This window comes from Haliaeetus albicilla, chromosome 20, assembly GCF_947461875.1.
Source record: "Haliaeetus albicilla chromosome 20, bHalAlb1.1, whole genome shotgun sequence".
Classification (NCBI taxonomy): Eukaryota; Metazoa; Chordata; class Aves; order Accipitriformes; family Accipitridae; genus Haliaeetus; species Haliaeetus albicilla.
Window position 1 is genome coordinate 10,768,650 of NC_091502.1, and position 24,643 is coordinate 10,793,292.

At 44.8% G+C, this 24,643-nt stretch overlaps 1 protein-coding gene across 1 annotated transcript in view; it reads left to right on the forward strand.

Annotated features, from left to right (window-relative positions):
• The first annotated feature begins 306 nt into the window (after positions 1–306).
• GUCY1A2 (guanylate cyclase 1 soluble subunit alpha 2) overlaps positions 307–24,643 on the forward strand; it is a 177,357-nt gene continuing 153,020 nt past the window's right edge. The window contains exons 1-3 of the mRNA XM_069808272.1: positions 307–975; positions 16,977–17,038; positions 22,313–22,434. Of these exons, the coding sequence (XP_069664373.1) occupies positions 718–975; positions 16,977–17,038; positions 22,313–22,434 (442 nt within the window). The 5' untranslated portion in view covers positions 307–717. The remainder of the gene's footprint in view (positions 976–16,976; positions 17,039–22,312; positions 22,435–24,643) is intronic.

Genomic DNA, 24,643 nt, shown 5'->3' on the forward strand with positions numbered 1-24,643 from the left:
GCGGGGGATATGGGCCCGCTCCCCCGCCCCCCCTTCGCCTGGCTCCAAAGCGCAGGGACGAGAGCCGAGCGCCCTGCCCGCCCTCCCAGCAGCCGGCAGCGGCGGCAGCGCGGGCTGCGCGCCGGCTCCGGCCCGCGGCCCGCCCCGCCGGTGCCGCCGGCCGCCGGGGGCCGCGCGGGGCGGTGGCAGCGTCCCCCGCCTCCGCGGCGCGAGGGAGCGGGGCCGGGCGGCGGCTGCGGGCGGCGGCGAGCGGGGCCGAGCGCGACAGGCGGCAAGCGGGGCGGGGGGAGGCGGCGAGCGGGAGGAGGAGGGGGAAAGGGCTCCGAACGACACGTGATTCCCGCGGAGCAGCGAGGCAGCCGGGGGAGGGGAGAGCGAGGGCGGGCGGCCGAGGCAGAGGAGGGCAGCAGCCGCCGCCGCCGCCGCCGCCGCCGCCGCTTTAAAGGCTCCCGGCGCGGCGCCGCGCAGCACCCGTACTCCCCCGGCCGGGCGCGGCGAAGCGCGGAGCCGGGCAGCGGCGCCGAGGGGCGCGGGCTGCCCCGGCCCCGGCCCCGGCCCCGGCCCCGGCGCGGCGCCTCCGCCGCCGCCTCCCGCCCAGGGGCACCCGCGGCCATGCGAGGCGGCCGCCCCCGCGGCCGCGCGGCTAGGCGCTGCCCGCCGCGGCTGCCCGCCGCCCCGCGCTGAGCCGAGCCGCCGCCGCCGCCGCCCCGCGGCACCATGTCCCGGCGCAAGATCTCCTCGGAGTCCTTCAGCTCGCTGGGGTCGGACTGCCCGGAGACCAGCCCCGAGGAGGAGGGCGAGTGTCCCCTCTCCCGCCTCTGCTGGAACGGCAGCCGCAGCCCCCCCGGCCCCGCCGACACCCCCTTCGCCGCCGCCGCCGCCGCGGCCAGCGCCGGGGCGCGCCGCGCTCCGCGCCGCCGGCGGGTCAACCTGGACTCGCTGGGCGAGAGCATCCGCCGCCTGACGGCCCCCGCGGTGAGTGCCCCACGCCCGCGGAGCGCCGCGCTCGGCCCCGGCCCTCCCGCGCCCCGGCTGTCGGCGGCCGCTCCGCGGGGTCGGGTCTGTGTCGGGAAGGAGGCGGCGGTGCCCGCGCCCGCCTCCCTCCCGGGCGTCCCCTGCCTCCCGGGCGTCCCCTGCCCCCGCCGTGCCCGCCTCTGCTGCGGGTTGCCGGCCCCGCAAACCGGCGTGAGTGAAGGTCTCGGCAGCCCGGTGCTGGAGATCGGGTCGGGCGGCAGCAAGGCGCGCCGCTGCCGGTTTAGCTGGGTTTGTCGTCTCCGCCGAGTCCCTTTCTGAATTAAAAGAAAGTGGTAAAATCATAAAGTGCTTATCACTGTCTAGTACTAGCAACACCTTGTCAGAAAAAGTTACTTCTGTTTGATGCATGGCATGCACATTCTTCCTTCATCGCGGAGACGGTGGGAACTTCTTAACATTTATAGGGCTTCTCCGTACTGAGCAAGGTAAAAAAAAAAAAGTTTCGACTTTGTGTTAAGAAATATTTCGGCAACAGATTTCGCCCTGCCTCCCAGATGCACTGGCGTTCCTGAGAGATCAGTTTCTTTAACGTGCAATTTGAAATCCATGATTTAGGATTATCTGGATAGCTGCACCTGTAGTTGAGAATCATTGAAGCACTGAGTATGCTAAAATAAGGAGTGAATTTGGGTAGAACCCGTAACGACACTGCTATCGCTTTGTAAGACTGAAATCAATGGCTCAGGAGTTCTGGTAGACTCATGTAAAATAGAAGGTTCTTCTCCAGCCTTTCTGTTATGATTGTGCTATGCTCCTATAAATACCTCTGTGACCATCACTAAATTTTCCTCATAAAGTTTCAGCTGCAACTGAATGCTTGTTTGGTCTCCAAGATGTTTTAATGTGTTAAGGTATAAAACATTAATTGCAACAAGTAGCCTTAATCAGTAAGACAACTGTATCTGCTATTGTGGCGTTGGATCATCTTTTCACATCTTGTTATCTGGCTTTGGAAATGACGAGTCTCAGCACCATCAGCTATGCATTTGCTTTGGTTTTAATGTACTCTTTTCTGTTTGGTGTTTCTCAAACTGGCTATAGAGGAGTAGACAAGCTGTTTTATGGGACAATTTAGCAGTGCATTACATAGCTAATAGTCATCCAGTTTCAGTTAAGACTTTTCTTTCCCATTGATTTTTTCCCTCTCCACTGGGAATCTGGTCTTGTAATGCTGATATTAATAGATGGTATCTCAGGTGACCTGTCTTGTTTTAGTACAAAAAAAAAATGAAGCTATTTAATTTGATAATAATACAATGGTATAATTAGAGCATGTGTTACCCAAAATATTTGAAGTATTCTGAAATAGCTCCGTGAATATTTTTAGATAACCTTAGTATTTGTATTTTCCCAGCTTTGATGATTACCTCCTGTACTGAGTTACTATAAAAGACAATTACAGTTTTACAGCTTTGATGAATTGTTGAATTTGTTTTCAAAATAAACACATTCTTTGAATTAAGATATGAGGAAAACTTTGATAGATCTTATAGTCCTCTTTCCTTCCTGCTCTCACACAAATTTCAGTTAAGAATGCAAAAATTTCATCCAGTCTGGTTCTGATGTCCCAAACAACAGCTTCCATGGTTTCCTTGGGAGATAATTATAGCAACCCTTATTGCTGAAAAACTGTGTTATTTTTAAATTTTGATATGTGATACATATTGCTTAACATTTCCCTTTTTATCTTGGCATCGTAACTAGTGCTTCACTCCCATCTTACACATTTCGGCATAAATTGATGTGATTAAATCTAAAAAGTCACGTTGTCACAATCACAGTATAAGAAAGGAATCAAGTCCCCTGTCTTTTTGTTTTTCACTCTGAGAAATCACTGTTCAGGTGCATTGTTATTTTGGTGCATTTTTTTCATATTGAGAATCTGTTCTGTGATACTGAATATATGCCTTCTTGTAACAAGTCAAGTTACCATGTGTGTAATGCTTTGAATCTGATTATTTTTGCACATCTGCTAATATAAATCAGGAACAACTTTAATTAGAAGTACAAAAAAATAATACTTTGCCTATAAAATTAGTGTCAAATGGGACTAATTTCCATTATTTGTAAAATTAAAAGGCAAGTCTGAAGGGTGCATTGACATGTGTTCCTTCTGAACAAAAAGCTTTAATACTTTTACTTTAGATGTACATATATCTTCATTCCATGATACTATAGCTATGTGTCTCTGTTAAGTATATAAACATGTATTTATATACATACGAGTGTGGTCAATGTATATACTGTATATATTGCCTGCAATGGTTTAATGTTTTCCTTTCCAACATGAAGGCAGCAGCAATTTGTTCCCATCCCAGTGCTGAACACTTTCAAAGTTGAAGGATGCTACAGGTTCCTGATGTTTATTTTATACTTAGCCTTAACTTTGTGCTTTCCTTCAGCAATGCCTAGGATTGAAATACCGAGTAAAATATTTTTGTGTGTTTTCACTGAGGAAAAATTCTGTGTATGTGTTTAATACTACTGTGGCATGCAGAGAGATCTCTGGGGTGATGTTGTTTCAATGTGGCAGTGGCAGGGGCTACTGAGAGCTGCTCTGGGGATGTGGAGAGCCTCGAACTGAGCAAGAAGGAGCATCCAAGGGGCGAAGGAGCCGAGCAAGAGCTCTGTCTGTGGGGCAGAGCGGCAAGAAGGCTGTGCAAGCAGGCTAGGTCTTATGAGCAGTAGTGCAAAAATGTGTGTGAAAATATTACTGTCTCCTGTGCAATGTATTTATGAGTTACTACAACTGTACTGTCAGTGGAAAGAGATTCTGTAGAGTAAAATGCAGTAATGAAGTATTTGAGAAACTTTATACTAAAATATAGTGAAAAGACTTTAGTGCATAGTATCACTTGTAATCTTAGTCTCAAGTTTAGTTGAGTGTGACTTTGTACAAATATTACTTTTTTGTGGAACTGTGGGAAAAACTGAAAAGGTGAACCTTCCTGTGTTGCAGCATTTAATCCAACCCATTCTGCTTGCTCCTGGAGAACAGCTTCTAGCACTTTCTGGCACACATGATTTTCCAACTTTTCTCTTAAAAACAGGGTCTGATCCTCAATCAGCACAGGGCCATTTTATGTTCCTGTGGGTTCCTAAATGTTTGCTGACATGCCTGGATGGCTGAGGGATGGACACTGTTCATCTGGAACTTGCTTAACCGAAACCCTCTATTTTTTAACAGCCAGAACTAGGAGGATGATAGGGCTTACCTCCCACCAAAACAGCTGCGTATTTTGATGAAAAGTATGTGGTGATGAGGAAGATGAGCAGACCTCCAAGTGTACCCTACTGTTAGCATTCATGAGTAGGGTGTGCTGGGGCAGGTCAGGGAAGCAGGGTGTACCAGGGAGAAAGAGAAGCGGCAATGCAAGAAAGGAGGCAGCTTTCTGTCACAGCTGCACTTAACAAACTAACTGTGCATATACTGAACATCACATCAAGTTGCTGCCCTGTTGCCCCCCGAAGTACCATTTTGCTGAGTAAGCAGGAGCACTGACAGCAGGAGAGCTGGATGCTGCACCCCAAAGGGTTGGGAGAACTGTGCCCATCCGGGGCTGTGCTCAGCACCTGAGTGTGAAAATGCTGTTTTGTGGGACCAAACTTAGCTGCTCTGTGCAATAAGGCCTGGGTGTTGCACACACTCAGCTCTTGTGACTCCTTTATCTTTGTGGCCAACAGTGCTCCATGATTATGGCCCCATGTCTGGCTCTGCCCTCTCACAGCCTTCGTGCCTGTGATGTCCCTGCAAAGCTGAGCCCGTAATTGTGTAGGCAGCTCCCATCCACTCTAACATGTTCCTAAATGATGTTCTGACTGGGCAAAGATGTCCCTTCTGTCCTTCATCTGGACCACCATCAGAGGATCTTTGGTTACCTACTCTATCAGAGAACTTTTGAGCTAGATCCAGCTGCTGTCAAACCTAATAGTGCCCTGCTCACTGGGCTGAGTTCAGGTTTTTGGAGATAAATAATAAAATGCTGGGAACCTAGTAGGGACATTGATTTAATACTTTGTTTTTAAGAAATCAACTGCAGTAGTTATATGTACATCACAAGCAAATTTAATGATCAATTTTTCTTGTGATTCCAGCTTTGTTGTTGTGTTCCATTTTAAAGGATGAACTTTACACCCACAATGACATAAATTTTGATTAATTATAACTAGAGATGATGATACTATATGCTATTCATTATCAACATGAATTTTGCTGCCTTTAAGAGTTCTGCTATATGGGAATGATATCCTGGCATCAGTAGACAGTTTTATTCTGTAGAAATGCCATTTAGTATCTTACTGAATTCGAGTTCCTTGCAGCAATTTTCACATTTGCTCCAGTTCTATCTTGAGTTGTATCCAATAACAGGCTGAAAATAGAATCAAAATCAGAAAAAAATAATTTGTCACTGATCTGAAAAATCAAATATTCTGCTCCCATTTAAGGGGCATGGACTACCCTGAAGGAGCTGGGAGTGACTGGGCATGCATTCAGAGGAGACTGTGTACCCCAAAGCGCTGTACTGATCTATCTGGAAAGAGAATTACAGCATGACACAGCATTAAACCGACTTACATTTCCATTTGATTTTGTTTTCTGAATGGCCTATGTAACACATCTCTTGAACTATAAACATTATTAAGTGAAAATCGCTTCTGATATACTTTTCTGTTCATTCAGAATTATTCCTGCTAGTCTTTAAAGGCCCAGTTGAAGACACATTGAAATGAGAACACTTTTTTCCTATTTAAGTTAGGAACCTGCTACTGGCCAAAATAGTTTGAATTTAAGAAGTGCCTTTTTGAATACGGCCTTCTCCCCGACAGCGGGAGAAAAGTGAACCTAAAGACAGTCTTTTAGGTTAGTGTGTAGGCTATTACTTACGTCACAGAATTGCTGTAACCTCAAATTGCTTAATTGCAAGTGTATCCTCCAGTGAGTGGAGGTGGGGTTTTGGTGGAGAAGTTGCAATACAGCAGCTCAGACTGAACATGGCTCCATCATAAACCTCTACCACTTACTCTCAAGGAATAACTACTCTTTTTAGTAGCAATAACAAGTTGTTGCTGCTAGCAGGAGAGGTAACAAATTGATTTTTACATGAGATTTTGAAAAAATTTTGCACAAGTATTCTGAGCTCCTTATGATTCCCATTAACCCATCAGGTGTATCTAAGCTCTACTGTTGCAGGAGTAACTTCTGCCTGTCTTTCTGAATGAAGTAAAGTAATGTCAAATGATAACCATATCAGCAGTGTGATGAGCTTATTCATTTAATAGACCAGGCTGGATGAGCTTTACTTGAGTAACATCCTTCTCAGGAATGAGGCTGTGAAGGAAAAAAAGCATGAAAATGGTGAAGAAAGGCACATCCCCTGAGAGACTCCTAATTTCTAATTCCAACAGGAAAATAGGATTAATTTTTTTAAAGTATGATAAAATCAGACTTTTTCCCAGTATCTTTCAACTTAACAGAGAGAAAAGCCATTTATACGCAAGGTCATATGAGCAGTCTGTAGCCAGTCAAACTGCTATTTCATAGCATGGAACAGAGCTGTGGTGGCTTAAACAGGAACATTCTGGAAAACCTTATCAATATGAGCATCACGGTGGGTTTTGTTTGTTTGTCTTGTCCAGTAGTTTAACATCTCATTCAAGGGAACTTCAGCCTCAGCAAATAAAATATTAAAAAAATCAGTTTAGCTGCACTAGAGGGCCTGCAGCATTATATTGATCTTGATGAAATTTTATTTTGGGTGAGTTTGAATATTTGACATCTATCTAGTGCTTAGACCAATCACAGTAATTGTTGATTTCTTAATATTTGTATAGTTCCAGGCTGAAACCTTGACTTACCTACAGTGCTTGGAAAAAAATGTGTCTCGGAAACATTGATACATTGCAGCCATCTTTGCTGCCTGGAAGCAGAGAGCGTATCCCCACTGGGGATCAGGCCTGCCCACAGGCAGATCTCAACCGCTGGCCGACAAACCAGAGCGTGGCAGCACCAGTGTTAATCCCACAAAATTGATCTCTGTTGTTTTGTGCTTCTCTGCCTCTCCCCTGGCCAAAGTGTCCAGGTGCAAATAATAGAGAAAGACATTGTAAAGTAGAAGGGAATGTTACGATCATCAGTATATGCCCCTAAGTAGCAGTGTGCAGTCATGGCTACATCAAAATGATGGTGAACGTCTTTCATTTGCAACTGCTTGAGCAGAGACAGTTACCACTTCACAGTCGTCCAATGTACTCCTGGTGAAGCATATAATGTTAACACAGAGAAAAGCCCTCTTTCCTTCTACCTCTTGTGCTAGTGTTAAAGGCTGTTACAAAACTCTTTGAGTAAAAGAAAGGATTCCATCTCATACCCAAATTCTTTCTAGATGTGTCTGCTTGCTAACTCTCAAACTAAGTTTCAAAATGAAGGCAAGAAAAATCTGTGGTTTGTCTATACGTCTCAAAGGGATAAGCATCTTTGCAGCTCTGCATATGAAATCATGTCCAGTTATACTGAAGAAGGTGGGTTTGTTCTATCCTGGCAGAAGAAATTCCTTGAGAAGCACTGACATGAAAAGCCTTTCATTTCCTATGTGTCTGCTAGAGTAGCACTGATGATTTTATGTAGTAGATGTGAGTTGCATTAAAAGATGAAGAGGTAGCATTAGCAGTAGATCATCTATTATATTCTCACCTACTGAATACGTTCTTTCTGCAGCACAGAACATATCTGCTATCCATTCCAGACATGGCTGAAATTCAAAGATGAACAAAGTGATCCCAGCCGGTATTATAATGGATAGCACCCTGAGATATTTATCCTTCACTGTCAAGGACTTAGACTAGATGATCTAATAGGCAATTTCCATCCATAATGCCTGTGATTCTTCTAGTTGAAAGGCAGCTGGGGATGCAGGAGCTATAATTTCTAATTATTATTTAGCTCTGCTTTATTTCTTCAGAGTGTTTGCATTGTTATTGGCATGAAATAGTACGGGCTAAAATTCTTATTCTCAATGTTATTTATTAGATTAAGACATTTTCTCTGATGTGCACAAGTGTTTCTCTGTGAAGAGTAGCCCAGTTTGCATGAACTGAGGAGCAGAATGGTCTCAGGTTTAGGTGCCAGGTGGTAGTGAGCTCAGGTGCTGCACCCTCACCCGGTCCTGTCCAGATCATCGTGGGCTGTTGTAGGACAGCTTGTTTTGCCTCCATCAGTCAGTCAGCCTGCTCTGGATCCCCAAGCAGTCCCCTCCTGGGGATTCTTCACCTTCCTGTCTTGATACCAAATCTGGTGCTAGTCATCTGGTCTGCAAGCTGTTGGTGCTTTTATCTAAAACACAAACCTCTGGAATCAGGAAGCTGGTTTTCATGAAGAAAAACCACGATTTTAGCTTGTATAGTTACAGAGAAAAAAATAAGTGCATCCTAAAGGTTCAGAAGCTAGAGAGTAAAAATTTTTTTTTCCTGATTATATTATCAAAAGCACTATTAAACCCCCAATGATGATTTTTTTTAAATTTTCAAATGATTGCTTATGTTTGGTCTCTACTTCTCCATTTCTGATTTCTGTCTGTGCCCTTTCATTCTGTTCTTCAGGGAAGGGGACAGGGAGGGATCCTGGCTATGCAGGACCTGCAAGGACCTGGTAGGGAGCCTTACTCCTTTTTCCATGATCAGAAAATGGTCAGATGCCAAAGGAGCCTTCCTTTTCTTTTTCAGCTCTTCTTTTCCCTAGTTGCAGCAATTTCAATGCTTATCTCCCCACTCCCAGCATTTGGGGATGTTGATAAATGTTTGTCTTCAGCTGGAGCCTTGATTCTTTGTTTACGGCCCCTTTAACATCAGTATTTTGGTGACCAGAAGGACAGGGAAGGAACAGTTTTCCACTGCTTTCATGATGATGCTGGGGTAAATATTAAAACCCCCCCAGACTGGATGTGAAAATGACTATTTTGCCATTTATTTCCTTCTGGATGGGCCACGTGCATACCTACTTGTGTGCTTAGAGATCTATAATCACCTATGCACAAAGACTTGACTAAAATTGGTTCTGAAATATGAAAAAAGAAATGTTTTTCATTAATGAACAGTCACCAGCAGTGAAGCTGGCAATTAAAGTCTTGCACATCTGCTGAGTTAGTGATTGAACACTACAAATTTGAAGCATGTAAAACTTCCAACATCAAAGTGCTGATTTGGCTGCGATCTGTGGTAGCTTGCCTCTCCCGTGTGCAGAAGTGCGGATTCCTCTAGGAAGGACTTTGCAGCTCCCCAGGGCACAAGAGTCTGGAGGAGCCACCTGACCCGATGGTCTTCCTCGAAGAAATTCTGATAGAAGCAAAGTGGTTTCTAGCTGAGCCTATTATGCTCTTCAGTGCTTCAACTTTCATGTCTAAAATTTTAAGCACTCAAGTTTTTAAGAGCATGACTGCTTGAAGCACTTCTGAGGCTCAGCTAGGAGCCACTTAGCTTTTACCAGGAAAAATCTTTGAAGCCTTGTAAGGGTTAAGGAGAAACTGTCTGTGTACTTGGCTGCTCTCTTGGCTTGGACCTCCCTGTTCCATACAGTCCCTTTCTTCTCTGATTCTATGTGGTTATCTTAGGATGCAAAAGGAATGGGATGCAGAATTTGAAACTGCATTTATGTAAATTTAGACTGAGTCATCTGGGATACTGTGTGCAGTTCTGTCATCTCAGAGTGGGGTTTGTCTGTCCTTACTTAAACATTTAAAAGATGTCTAAGTCTAAAGCAATCACTTAACATCTTTTCTAGACAAAAAATGGGTGTTTCTAAAGGCTGAGACCTCAGGCATGTATTTGATGCTAACTGGAGGATGAAGTGAATCACTTTGGGTTCCTGCAGTTGGGCAGATGAGCCCTACTGTTAATTTCCGGAGGTGTTGCAATCAAATGAAAGACATTTCAGAGGCAACAGAAAATGGGTAAGGAATAGGCTAAAGTAACTGTCCTCTGAGAATATTGGAAAGCTTACATTTGATTGCCTTAGGAAAGACATTTATAACAAGGGGTGCAATTATAGTGGAAGTCCTCTCCCTTTTGTCTCCAAGACTGGAGGCAATGAAGTTAGAAGACGGGAAAATTTAAAAAAAACATAAAAAATTTGTACACAGTGTTTAAACTGCAATCCTCTTTCAAATTTGTCTGAGTTAAAAAACCTGGAATACATCAAGTTCATTTAGACAAGCATCTTCATAAATATTTTCTCCAGTTAGTCATAAAAGTGCTTTTGAAGAGCTATTACTCCTCTAGCTTCACGTCTTGAACCAGTTTCACACTACTGCAGAGCAGGGTGATTTCTAGGAAGAATGGCAGATTTCTCTACGAGTGCATCCTGCAAACAGTGGCAGCTGGTGGAGTTACAGTGGCTGTCATGGCAGGGCTGCCATGGTCAGGATTGCTGCCTGCTGGTGTGCAACAGCAGTGTGCTCTGGTTATAGCACTGAGGTGCCAGATGGAAGAGCTGTAGTAGATAGTGAGCAGGCTGTATGCATCAGGGAGGATGGACAGGTCTTTCCAGAGGCCCTGCAGAGCCAAGAACCTGAGCCCCGTGTTGAAAGGAAGGAGGGAAAAATAGCAATAACCCTTGAGGGTCAAGGGTAGAAACTCCTGAGATGGAGGAGGCTGGAGGTTTGTTACTTCTGACAACCCAACTAAGGCTCCTTTTCCACCTGTGGTTCAGGAGTTACAGAGCAGGCACAGTGCCCTGGGAAGACGTGGGAAAGATGACCTTCCTTGGGATAAGGCATCAGAGCCAGCTGAGCCACAACCCTTAGAGCCTTCAAGAAAAGGCAGGTGGTAGGTATCAGAAACTATCTCCTGAGGAGACAGAGGCACTCATCTGCCAGTCTGCCTTGCTGCCTCAGGAGGTTTGCTGCTTGCAAAGAGCTTGGACATAGTGTTGCAAAGAGGCTACCAAAGCTTGTTTACCTCTTGGACTATGAACACTGCTGCTCATCCATGTGGGCACCAGTGATACAGCCAGGGGAGACCTTGAATATATCAGGAGTGACTACATGGCTTTGAGTGCAAGGGAAAAGGGTGTAGGTGCCCAGCTGGTGTCTTCTCGATCCTGCTGGTGAGGGGGAAAGGCTCTGGTTGTAGTAGAAAAATCTAGTAAGGCAGTCTCTGACTGTGTGGCTGGTGTTGCTGGCAAGGCTTTGGTCTCCATGGGCATGGGGCTATCAGAGAGTCAGGACAGCTGAGGAAAGAATGGCATTCATCTGACAAAGTGAGGTGAGGGTATCTTTGCCAACAGGCTTCAGAACCTTGTGAGGAGGGCTTTAATGTATGCTTGTTGGGGAAGGGGTTTTATTCTCTGAAGAGAAGGGGGAGCAGTGAAGAAGTATCAGGGGATCAACAGGGTGGAAGAGGCTCTTATGCTCACCTCATGAAAGCAGCATGACTAGGAGCACATCTCAAGTGCCTGTGCCCAAATGCAGGCAGCATGGGGAGCAAACAGGTGGCATTAGACATCCCCATGCTGCCACTGAGCTTGGACCTCCTGTGGAATTGCACACATCCTTGTGTGGAATGGCTCTCAGGACAGGAGTGCTGCAGGAGATGCACACAGGCTCTTCAGGAAGGATGGGCTGGGAAGGTGAGGAGCAGGAGCTGTGCTCTATGCAAAAAGGTGGCAGCAGTGCATGGGAAGTTCCCTGTGGACAGAGCAAGCTGGCCCAGAGGGTGAGGGTCAGGAGCAGAGGACAGATGAGCAGGGGTGATGTGGTGGTATGTCTGCTACACACTGGCTGGTCAAGAAGTGAAAGCAGAGGAGGACTTTAGACAGCTGGATGAAACCTCAAAATGGCAGGCATTGGTACTCATGGGGGACTTCAGCCAACCCAAAATCCAGCAGAAGGGCAATAGGTCTGAGCACAAGCAGTGCAGGAGATTTTTGGAGTGTGCTGAAGACAATTTCTTAATGTAGGTGATCAATGAGTTGAGAAGGGGGTAATACTCTGCTGGAGCTATTGCTCACAAACAAGGAAGAACTGGTTGAAGGTATAAAGGTAGAGGGCAGCCCTGGCTACAGTGATTATGAGATGCTGGAGTTCAAAACACTGAGAGAAGTGGGAAAGACAAGTGGAATCACAACCTCGTACTTCAGGAGAACAGATTTTGGCTTCTTCATGGATCTTCTTGGCAGGATCCAATGGGCAACTAGCCTGTAGGGTAAAAGGGCACAAGAAGTTGATTGATCTTCATGGACCCTTTGACACCCTCCTCAAAGCATAAGAAGAGTTCATTTGCTCAAATGCAAAAAAACATGTCTACGGAAGTTGGAAGTGGGGATGGGATGCTCTGGAGGGATATTGAGGCATTACCTGAGCACACAGGGATGGAGATAGGAAAGCCTCCCAGTCATAGCAATTGGGAGGTACTTGATGACTAGAAAAAGGCAAATGTCACACCCAGCATCAAGAAGGACAAGGAGGATCCAGGGAACTACAGACCTGAACAGCCTGAAGTCAGTACCTGGGAAGGTTATGGAGCAAGTCCTTTTGGAAGCCTTTTCTTAGCACAGAAAAGGACAAGACGGCGATTGGGAACAGCCAGGCCAAATGTTACCCCTTTATTCCCTTTAACACCCTTTACACACTTTTATGCCCTTTACCAAGGATGAATTGTGCCTGACCAACCTGATTGACTGCTGTAATGAGATGACTAGCTCAATGGATGAAGTGATGTTGCCTATTTTGACTTTCGGAAAGTCTTTGGCATGGTCTCCCATAGTGTCATTAGAGTGGATTATAAGGTGGGTGGAATATTGACTGGACCTTAGGGCTCAAAAAGGTGGCCATCAGAGTCACAAAGTTGAATTAGCAACCAGTTAACTTCTGCATATTCCTCAGGGGTTGATACTGGGGCCAGCAGAGGACTACCAGAATGGTCAGGGGATGGAGCACGTGACATCTGAAGAGAGGCTGGGGGAGCTGCATCTCTTCAGCTTTTAAGAAGAGACAGCTTTAGGGGTATCTTGTTGCAGTCTACAGCTACCTGATCAGGGTTTGTAGACAAGATGGAGCCAGACTTTTCACAGGAGTGCACAGTGGAAGGATGGGACAAACAACAAAGCTCACAGATGGGAAGATTCAAATCAGTATTAAGGAAAAAAAATAATTGTGACGAGGGTGTTAAAACACTGGCACAGGTTGCCCAGAGAGGTTGTGGGATTGCCATCCTTGCAGACACTCAAACCTTGTCTGGAGAAGGACCTGAACAACCAGTTGTAACTCAAATTACTTTGAGCAGGAGGTTAGACTAGAAGACCTCCAGAGGTTCCTTCAAACCTGTATGAGTCATTGATTTGGTGATTTTTTTACAGTTTATTCTGACATATTAGGGTTAGCCATGGCCTGATGTCTGGATTCAGAATTAATTCAGGGAAGTCCTGTAGCCTCTGCCGTGCAAAAGATCAGTCTGAATATCTTCAGTGTTCCCTTCTACATTATATAGCATCATTCCAGATAGAGCTTGGATATGATCTGGTATGGCAATTCTTGGATTAATTTACAGTTAACAGTAGCAATACTGGCATGTCTTAATTTGATTTGCCCTTAGAAACATGAACTGATGTGACTATTCCTTTTGTAATGCATACCAAATATTAGTAAATCATTATAATCAAAATGAATTGCTAACATTTACTGGTTTAGGTAATAGTTGCTATTTTACATTTATATTAAATCTTTCATTTTAAGTGGTCATGAAACTTTAAAACCTCTCCAGTAGATAAGCGCCACTGGGTACCTGCATGGCACAGACTTATATTGCGGTGGAGGAGGTGTATTGTTACAGTCTGTCCCTGAATGGCAGAACTATGCTTCTTGGAGGGGTGATGTGTGTTATGCTACTAGGAGAACGTTTAGCTATTTTGCCTCCATCCAGTCTTGCCATCAGATGCAAAAAAGAGGTGGAAATGTTTTCTTGCCCACTCTCTCTCTCGTGGGCAATGTGTAGTCAGTAGTGGAAGAAGTAGTACACCAAACTACCCTTGTAGTAGTAAGCAGATGTAAGCAGATGTCATATCTCTTCTGTTTTGTTTAGTCATGGGCATAGTTACAGAATTGCATCTATAGCAAAATGACACTCACTAGTGATGAAATACAGCAAATTGAGAAGGTGAGCACAGTGGCTTTTTAACCATGCACAGTGACATGCTGTAATGATTCTTCTCAGAAATGAAGAAAGACTTTGTGACTCCTCAGGTCAGTTTTCATACTGGCTGTGAGCACATTACATAGAGCTCTTTTTATGACCAGCGTTTTAATCATAAATCCTATTTTTTATCTGTCCTTAATTTCTAAGCTTTCATAGGAGATGCCAGTGAAAAGGCATGTGAGTTCATGGGACTGTAAAAAATTGTCTGACAACAGTTAGGCAGAAGAGAGAGTTAACATGGGCTATTTTTTTTTCATTCGGCACTGCAGGAGAAGGGAGGTCTACTGATGAAATAAGCTCAGGACTTGGAGGTTGCTTGTATGGTCAAATCTTGAGGTATTCAAAAAGATTTTTCCCTGGGTAAGGAGTGTAACATCTGTGTGTCAGGCATGAGAAAGGCAAAGACATTCCGTGGAGGATTGCTCAGCTGTCATAAGCTGCAAAACTTCCTGAGAAGACAAAAAGCTATTTTCCTTCCTCTCTGCTGTGGTATCAGACATTGCTGCCTTCCATACGCTTGCTGTAAAAGCACTTTGGGAGAACCAGAAGGAAGATTTAATTTAACAGTCAAACGTTTCTACCGTTCTCTATTTTATATCAGAGGAGTTGCTGGTGGAGTACTAATGTTCTGTGCGTAGGGAGTGGGGCTGAGGGAAATGCTGTATGGAGATGGGAGATGGCAGCTGTCTGGACCTCTTTGCTTAAAGCCATTTTCCTTTGTTTTGTTGCTAGTGTGGGAAAATACATCTTTTCTATACATGAAGAATGGATTTTTCTGCCTGTTGAGCACAGGAAATCTTTGAATCTCTGTGAGAACATGCCATGAAATATATTTGTAGCCCATCAGGCCTAAGGACTTCAACACCTGCTCTACCACTGAGAAGGGGGTAGTTTTTTGATATGTGATGGTTTCATTCATATGGTGCTTCCGTTGTTTTTTGCAAGAGAACATATAACTTTTAATGCCTTTAGCACAGGAAACTTAGCTCCCACAGAGCAGAGAAGTAATCATCTGATACAGAATTAACAAAAGAACCCTCTTGCAAGGTTTACATCTATTTTGAGCTTATTTTTGTTCATAGAATGATAGAATAGTTTGGGTTGGAGGGGACCTTTAAAGGTCATCTAGTCCAACCCCCCTGCAATAAGCAGGGACATCTTCAACTAGATCAGGTTGCTCAGAGCCTCGTCCAACCTGGCCTTGAATGTTTCCAGGGATGGGGCATCTACCACCTCTCTGGGCAACCTGTTCCAGTGTTTCACCACCCTCATCGTAAAAAATGTCTTCCTTATATCTAGTCTGAATCTACCCTCTTTTAGTTTAAAACCATTATCCCTTGTCCTATCACAACAGACCCTGCTAAAAAGTTTGTCCCCATCTTTCTTATAAGCCCTTTTATGCACTTGCTAAGTGCATACATTTGAATTCAAAAGGGTAGACATGTTCTTACAGTTTGGTATTAAACAAGAAATTTTTACAATTGTACAAACCTAGTGCAGCCTGGTATATGCTTTTTCATTCCTGCTGTCATCAAAACAGATACCTCCTTCTGCAAACTCAGGAGTGAGAGTAGGTAGAAAGCTCAGCTCTTGAACTGCTGAATCCGTACAGCAGTAAGCAAAATCTGAGACTTTCAAAGATGATGGCAGTTTTAGAATGAAATTCCTCTAATTAAGGGGTATTATTTCAACTAGTACTTTCCAAAACAATTAGATGTCTTTTCCAAATGGTAGGGAAATAACCAAATATCTCTAAAATTTGAGTGTCTGCTGCTGCAAGTCTAATGAAAATAACCCCGTGTGCTTCTGATACAGAAGGAAGGGTTATAAATCCCAATTGTGTTTGGTATTAAACAAGAAATTTTTACAATTATCTGAATTTATCTGACCTCTGGCACCAGGACAAAATGGACAGGTGAAAAACCTCATATTTGGTACAAAGTCATTTTGGAAGAGTGATGTTTTGCCATAAGTGACTTGGAAAATTCGAAAGAGAATGACATGGATTTCACATTGCTTTATTTACCCAAAGATCTCTCATGAATTAATTCAAAATAATGAGAGTAGCCTCAGCAGCAGTAATAATAAGGAAAATAAACATATATACATATGTATTTTGGTGAACACTGTAGTAGCAGTAATAATGCAAATAAACACATATATGCACATATGTAGTTTGGTGAACACCTATTAAAATGAAGTAGCATAGAAATGCTTGAAGCATGTCATGTTTTTCTTTTGATGAACTTGAGTTTCCTGGTAATTTAAAAGATAACTGGAAAGTCACAGCTTGTCAGGAAAGTAAGCCGAAATAAATTGTGTCTTTATAATATTCTTTAGTACAAAATGCTCCAGGGAACATACAAAGTTTAAAAACACAATGCCTTTTCCTGGTGATACTTTCATCACAAAATAATAGCATTTTCTTGCAGTCTATTTTAAATTAATTATTTTAAATTAATAAGATAATTGGTGGGTGATAGTTTTTGAGAGCTAATAGTGAAGTGGCTCCTTTGTTATGCACAACTAGTTTTATAAGCAGTATTAATTATGTCATATTGTAAAATTCATCCCTATTTAAATGGTAAAGTAACATACAGGGAATGAATAATATTTCATATCCATCGTTGTGATGGGCATCTGGCAGGTAGAAGATGAGGAGGAGTAAAGCTGGAGAAAAATAGTGTGTTAAAAGATCTGTTAATTAAACAGTACTATACTTCCCTAATCTTACAATTATTTTTATTCTTCTTCTGTAGCCTCAGACCATTCGGCAAACTCTTCAAAGGACACTGCAGTATTTTGAGCATCAAGTTATTGGGTAAGTGTTAATGTGAGGTAGTGAAAGGTGCATGGTCATGTTTTGCTCTATGATTCCCAAGTCACAGCCTTGTGTGACAAGGTTTTTAATTTTTCTCTCAAATTCTTAGAGATGCTCTGGAGTAACTATACATACTATGGATGTTAATGATAAACTGCTGTCCAGTCCTGCTTCCATGCAATCCCAACAGAGCACAACTGCTCCATTAACAGTAATGTTTCCTATATAAGGAGAATAGGGAATCTTTTTGTAAAAGTATTAGATCTATTCCAATTTGCTTTCCACAGAGCTGGCTGAGAATGCTGGAAAAGTTATTTGTGCTATGACCTGAGGTCCCAATGTTGCAAAATCCTGCATCAGTGCTTGTTACATACATACACTGTTACATACTTCCAGGTTTTTGCAGAAGCAGGGCTGAAAGCCACCACCTAAGAGTTCATTGAGAAAATTAATAGATGACTGAGGAATAAAAAGAAAGTAATAGCAAATATCATTATGAAAACCTAAGGCATTCTCCTATTGATTAAAATAATATCCTTTCAACCTTTTCCTTACCTGCACAAGTATTTTCCTTACCTGCACAAATATTTTACTGTCACAGGTAACTTTTCCTAACCGAGTCACAATACAATGGCTGCATGTCTATAGCCATTAAATGGCCGTGCCATATGACAAAGAATGCTGTCCTCTGAATTTAATTACACAGATGTAAGGGAGGTTTTTTTCAAGCTGTGCTGAAGGTCGTTTTAGAATTTATGACATAGTTTCAAATCTTGGTGCCCTGGAGGAAATTGTCCTTGCCTGTTTCTCAATGTTTGGTTAAAATTCACAAGGAGCCCGAGCCTGGTGGGTGATATCTGCAATATTAGCAGTCTGGCTGGCACCTAAAGGCAGTCAGGGAGCCAATCTCAGCAGGTAGTTGTGATGTGCACTGTGGGGCAGGCAGGGGGAGAAGCCTTCTGGCTGCTAATTTTTTCAGTTGCTGAAAAAATTGCTTGAAGTCTCACATTAGCAGACTTCAGAGGATGATACAGTGCCTTGAGGAAAACACGTGTGCAATAATGATGTGGCTTTTTATTTATGGCCACATGTGGCTTAGATGTACTTTTTTAAAGGACAAAGTTTAAAACTGGGACACTCTGAAAACCTGTAATTCCTGGGATTTATAATACACTGGCTCAGTTTTTTGAACATCAGTGTGAGTTGGTTAAAGTAGCATCTGCCTCTAGTGGATGTCTTATGTTTGTCTCACCCCATGATCTTTACTGTTGGTACACACTGTGGTGGGTTGACTGTGGCCAGCTGCCAGACCCCTACACAGCTGCTGTACTCTCTTGCTCTCTCTGCTCAACAGGACAGGGGGAGAAAGTATGATGAAGAAAGCTTCTGGGTTGAGATAAATACAATCCTGACTCCTCTACCTCCTCCTGCCCTGAGTGGCTGTATTGGTTTTATGTGGCAAGGTTTTGGTAGCGGGGGGGGTTACAGGGGTGGCTCCTGTAAGAAGCTGCTGGAAGCTTCCCCTGTGTTCGAGAGAGAGCGAGCCCATACCAGCCGGCTCTAAGACGGACCCGCCGCCGGCCAAGGCCGAGCCAATCAGTGATAGTGGTAACGCCTCTGTGATAACATTTTTAAGAAGGAAAAAAAGTTGGGACGGGGAGAAAACAGCCACCGGAGAGAGGAGTGAGAACATGTAAGAGAAACAAGCCTGCAGACACCCAGGTCAGTGAAGAAGGAGGGGGAGGAGATGCTCCAGGCGCCAGAGCGAAGATTCCCCTGCAGCCCGTGGTGAAGACCCTGGTGAGGCAGGCTGTCCCCCTGCAGTCCAGGGAGGTCCACAGTGGGGCAGATGTCCACCTGCAGCCCGTGGAGGACCCCACGCTGGAGCAGGTGGGTTTCCGAAGGAGGCTGTGACCCCGTGGGAACCCTGTGCTGGAGCAGGTTCCTGGCAGGACCTGCGGATCTGTGGAGAGAGGAGCCCACGGAGCAGGTTTTCTGGCAGGACTTGTGACCCCGTGGGGGACCCACGCTGGAGCAGTGTGCTCCTGAAGGACTGCACACCGTGGAAAGGACCCATGCTGGAGCAGTTCGTGAAGAACTGCAGCCCGTGGGAATGGCCCACATTGGAGAAAGTTCGTGGAGGACTGTCTCCCGTGGGTGGGACCCCACGCTGGAGCAGGGGAAGAGTGTGATGAGCCCTCGCCCTGAGGAGGTGAAGCGGCAGAAAATAACATGTGATGACCGTAAACCCCATCCCTGTCCCCCTTGTGCCGCTGGGGGGGCTTGGTGGAGAAATTCGGGAGTGAAGTTGTGCCCGGGAAGAAGGGAGGGGTGGAGGGAAGGTGTTCTGAGATTTCGTTTTATTTCTCATTTACCTTACTCTGGCTGATTTGTAATAAATTGAGCTAATTTTCCCTAAGCTGAGTCTGTTTTGCCCGTGATGGTAATTAGTGAATGATCTCTCCTGTCCTTATCTCGACCCGCAAGCTTTTTGTTATATTTTTCTCTCCCCTGTCCAGCTGAGGATGGGGGAGTGATAGAACGGCTTTGGTGGGCACGTGGCGTTCAGCCAGGGTCAACCCTTCACAGTGGCACATGGGCATGGGGGCTGTGGTCAGTCCATAACAGCTCCTCTCTGCTGCTCCATCCTTCTCATGCTGTTCCCCTGCTCTGGCACAGGCTTTCCACAGGCTGCAGCTTCCTTCAGGGCACATCCACCTGCTCCAGCGTGGGGGGTCCTCCATGGGCTGCAGGTGGATATCTGCTCCACTGTGGTCCTCCATGGGTTGCAGGGCCTGCCTGACCATGGTCTTCCCCATGGGCTGCAGGGGAATCTCTGCTCTGGCGCCTGGAGCACCTCCTCCCCCTCCTTCTTCACTGACCTTGGTGTTCGCAGGGCTGTTTCTCTCAGTTCTTTTCCTCACACCTCAGCTCTATGAGGTGTTTTGCCCTTTCTTAAATTCATTCTCCCTGAGGTGCCACCTGCTTGGCTGCGGGGCTCAGCTGTGCCCTGCAGTGGGTCGACTGGAGCTGGCTGGAACTGGCTGTGTCTGGTATGGGGCAGCCCTGGCCCATGCAGCTGCCCCTGCCAGTGCCTAGGCACTGACACCTGGTACAACATAAATGTTCGTCAAATCTCCTGTCCCAGTCAAGATAGAGTCATAGAATGATAGAATAATTTAGGTTGGAAAAGACCCTTAAGATCATCCAGTCCAACCGTTAACTTAGCACTGCCAAGTCCATCACTAAACCATGTCCCTAAGCACCACATCTACATGTCTTTTAAATACCTCCAGGGATGGTGACTCAACCACTTCCCTGGGCAGCCTGTTCCAATGCTTGACAACCCTTTCAGTGAAGAAATTTTTCCTAATATCCAATCTAAACCTCCCCTGGTGCAACTTGAGGCCATTTCCTCTTGTCCTATCGCTTGTTACTTGGGAGAAGAGGCCGACCCCCACCTTGCTACAACCTCCTTTCAGGTAGCTGTAGAGAGCGATAAGGTCTCCCCTCAGCCTCCTTTTCTCCAGGCTAAACAGCCCCAGTTCCCTCAGCCGCTCCTCATAACACTTGTGCTCCAGGCCCTTCACCAGCTTCGTTGCCCTTCTCTGGACATGCTCCAGCACCTCCATGTCTTTCCTGTAGGGAGGGGCCCAAAACTGAACACAGGACTCGAGGTGCAGCCTCACCGGTGTGGAGTACAGGGGGACGATCACTTCCCTAGTCCTGCTGGCCACAGTATTTCTGATACAAGCCAGGATGGTGTTGGCCGCCTTGGCCACCTGGGCACGCTGCTGGCTCATACTCAGCCGGCTGTCAATCAACACCCCCAGGTCCTTTTCCTCCAGGCAGCTTTCCAGCCACTCTTCCCCAAGCCTGTAGCATTGCATGGGGTTGTTGTGACCTAGGTGCAGGACCCAGCACTCAGCCTTGTTGAACCTCAAGATCAGAGGTGAGGAGTGGCCATGGTGTCATTCAGGGAGTCGGTGACACTGGCTGAAGAGGCCTGGCCTCCTGGCATGGCGGTGGGGTTGGGCTGTGACTTTGGGCTCTGGGTCAGCTCAGACAGTGTGTCAGGACATGACCTACTGCCAGGCATGTGGCCTGGCATTTCTGGAGACCTGGAAATCTGTACAGACCATGCAGCTCACTGCAGAGGACACCAGCAGCCCCTATCTCTGGGTTTTCCTTGTTTAATAAGAGCCCACTCTCCCCAATATGCTTTACTCCATGTGGAGAACCAGTTTCCCTGTTGGGGGGTAACCTGATGTGCAGCTCTGAATCCTTTCTAGTCCTTTTCCACAGGTGCTGGCAACCCAGGTGCTGAGATTTTGCAGACCTTAACCAGATGAAGAGTCCAATCCTTAAAACTGCTCTTCACGTTTTATGAAGTACAAACAAAGCATAAAAGCATAACAAAACTGTTCATGAAATACTCATTAGAAAAGCTGTTCTCTGTGCATTGAGCTAAATCAATTGTATATTTTGCCAAGTACATTATCACGCTGCTGCAGTATTTTCTTCTCTTGTAATCCCTCTTCTGTCCTCATTATCACCTGCATAAAACTTTGTTTTAAACATAGTTTCAGCTTCTCTTCTGTTCCTGTTGAATTAAGGAAAAACAATCCGGCAAAACTAAATCAAATAGAATAATTTAGATGGTAGCTGATTTCTTACTGGTTGGACCATAGCTCTGTGCCTTTCATCAGTGGTGGGATTCTTTTAAATTTTACTTTAACAGGATATAAGAAAAAGTTTATTCTTGGTAGCATAGTGAGTTGCAGCTTGACATCCTTCTTTCTGCTGAGATCTTTTCAGAAGTTAATTCACAGAGAAAGCTAGGTTTTATACTTGCAGTGCTAATGTGATGTGGAAGATTTATTATTCTTAATAAATACTCAGCATTGCCTCATAAACATCTTGCTTGGAGTTTACTGTACAACTTTGTTATAGATAACACCCTAGTTGGAATGATATATGACAGCTATGTATGATACCCTTCCCTCATGCCTCACCCCTTTGGCACTATTTTTTTCTTATGTCTTCATTCTCCTTACAGATAATATTCCAGATTCTTGTATAATACTTGAGATAACCAGGCTACCATCTGTGTGTAATAAAGCACAAAGGGAAAAAGGGGGTGATGGAGGGGAGAAGAAGGAGGAAACAAGGGAAGCTAAAGGCATCCTTTACCACCACTTCTGAAAGACATTTGTTGATGTTGTGTTTGTATAAGGAGATGCTATAACTTTTTTTTACTTTTTTTTACTGTAGTTACAGGGATGCAGAGAAGAACTTTCACAATATATCAAACAGATGCTCCTATACAGACTGTACTGGCAGTGAAGAAGCTGAAGATGTCTCAGGAATTCTCCAGTGTACGGCTAATGTACTTGGTATGTATTTTTTCAAGGGAATCTGTTTCCTTTAGTTGGAAGGAAAGTTTACTGATGATCCTAATACCAACAATGAACCAAGGAATTTTTGCTCCAACAAAGGAAATTCAGAATGTAGGCAGCTATGTATCAGTGCACTGTTACTACATTTGTCTCCCTTTTTACATATATTTTGTGCTTTTGAGACAATCCAGACTGATTTTTCTGTGGAGTCGGTGGAGGTGTATTGTGCAATACCCACAGTGATTAGGGATTAGGGAAGTATCAAATGCTTTGAGTCCAAATGGACTTGCATCTGTGCAGGCCTTGGTCTTGGAATTATGTCAAGTGGTTTTATAGGGGTTCTACAGAACAACAGATATTCTTACCATCTATGGGTCTGGTGGATAGAGGGCCTGAGAAACACAGAGCAGGATGTACCTGAGACATGAAACATTCTGGAAACTTCCATTCATATTGAATGCTTCCTGCAATGAACTTTTAGAATTGTTTCATGTCAAGATGATGTCATCCATCACTAAAGTGCAACTGTCTTAATAGGCATCAAAATTAGATAGCTGGCTATTTGCATCCATTTGTATGATTTATCCAGCTTATTGTCCCTCCCAAGTTGTTAGTAAGCTTTACTGCTTTTCAGTCAGAACTGTATTGCTGATACAAATCAACCATAAAAGGCAAAAAAAAAAAGGGCAAAAAAAAAGGTGCAGAGCTTGACACTGAAAAGTTAATTTTTGACTCAGGTTGTTTTAACTGTTCATTATGAAACTGATCATATTCTTTGTTTTAGAGTAAACTTTACAGATTGAGCTTTAACGACTGGGCAACTGCATTTTACAGGGAACTGTGAGGAGGAAAAGTAGTAACTGCTTTTAAAGGTAATGGCTTCAAAGCAGTAATTCCTGATTTATTTGTGGTAGTAATCTGTAGTGTAGCAAAGCTGATGTTACGCAGCTCTACTTCCAGGATTGTAACAATTGACAATAACTCTTTAAGTAAGTTCTAAGACATGAGGTGTTCTCATATATTAATTGTATGCAATTATGCCATCTACTAACAAGAAAGTAATACCAACATGGTCATGTTGGTCAATGTGAGTTTATCAGAATTATGCATATTTGGTCTCAGTCCTGAGGTCAAGTAACCACAGCTTACCTGCTTGCAGCACAGCAGCTGAACTGTCATAGCTGTCTGTGTGCCCACTGCTGTCTAGCATCTGCTGTGGAGCACTGTCATTTGCCATCTGCTGCTTTCAAGGAGTTTGCAAATGGAGAGTTGTTGCAGTCGTTTCTCTGTGCGAAAGGCCCTGGGTCTCCTGGTAGCCAGCAAATGGGACATGAGCCAGTGGCGAGTCTTGGCAGCGAAAACAGCAATGGCAGCCTGGGCTGTATGAATAGGAGCAGAGAGCCAGATCGAAGGGACTCATTATCACCCTCTACTCAGTACTCATAAACCACATCTGGATTACTGAATCCAATGTTGGGAGCCCAAAACCATGGAGAAGTTGATAAACCAGAGGGATTTCAGTTGAGGCCACTGAGGTGGTGGGGGCTGGTATACCTGCCCTGTGAGGAGAGGCTGGGAGAGGTGGGCTTGTTCAGCCTGGAGCAGAGATGGCTTTGAGAGGACCTAACAGCAGCCCCCAGTGCCTATGGGGAGGTCCTCGAGGAGACAGAGGTGGGCTCTTCACAGTGGTGCAGCATGGGAGGGCAAGAGACAGCAGGCCCAAGTTGGAACAGCAGATATTCAGACTGGGTATTTTTCCCCATAAGGACAGTCAGGCAGAGACACAGCTTGCCCAGAGAGGCAACCTGTCTGCAGTCTCTGCCCTTGGAAGTTTCTAACCCCAACTGGGTAAAGCCATGAGCAACCTGGCCTGACTGACCAGGCAACTCATGAGGTCTCTCCCAGTTTGAAAGCCTTGCTGATTCTGGCCCAGCTAACATAAAGCAGCTGTTGATACCATGATGACATTTTTGCTAGTTGAGTACGAGCTTTTTTTTCTGAACTTTTAGATAGCGCTCACAACACTCGGGGCTGTACTTTTTGTAATGCTGAAACCCTCTTTGCTCTTCTATTTGAAGTCTTGGTAGGCTGCTCATGTTGGGGTGGAAGGCATGACAGATGGCATTCAGGTTCATAATAAGTTTCCTTTCAGCTGGTAATATATAGTATAAACCTGTGACATTTTTATGGGATTATGCAGTTAGAG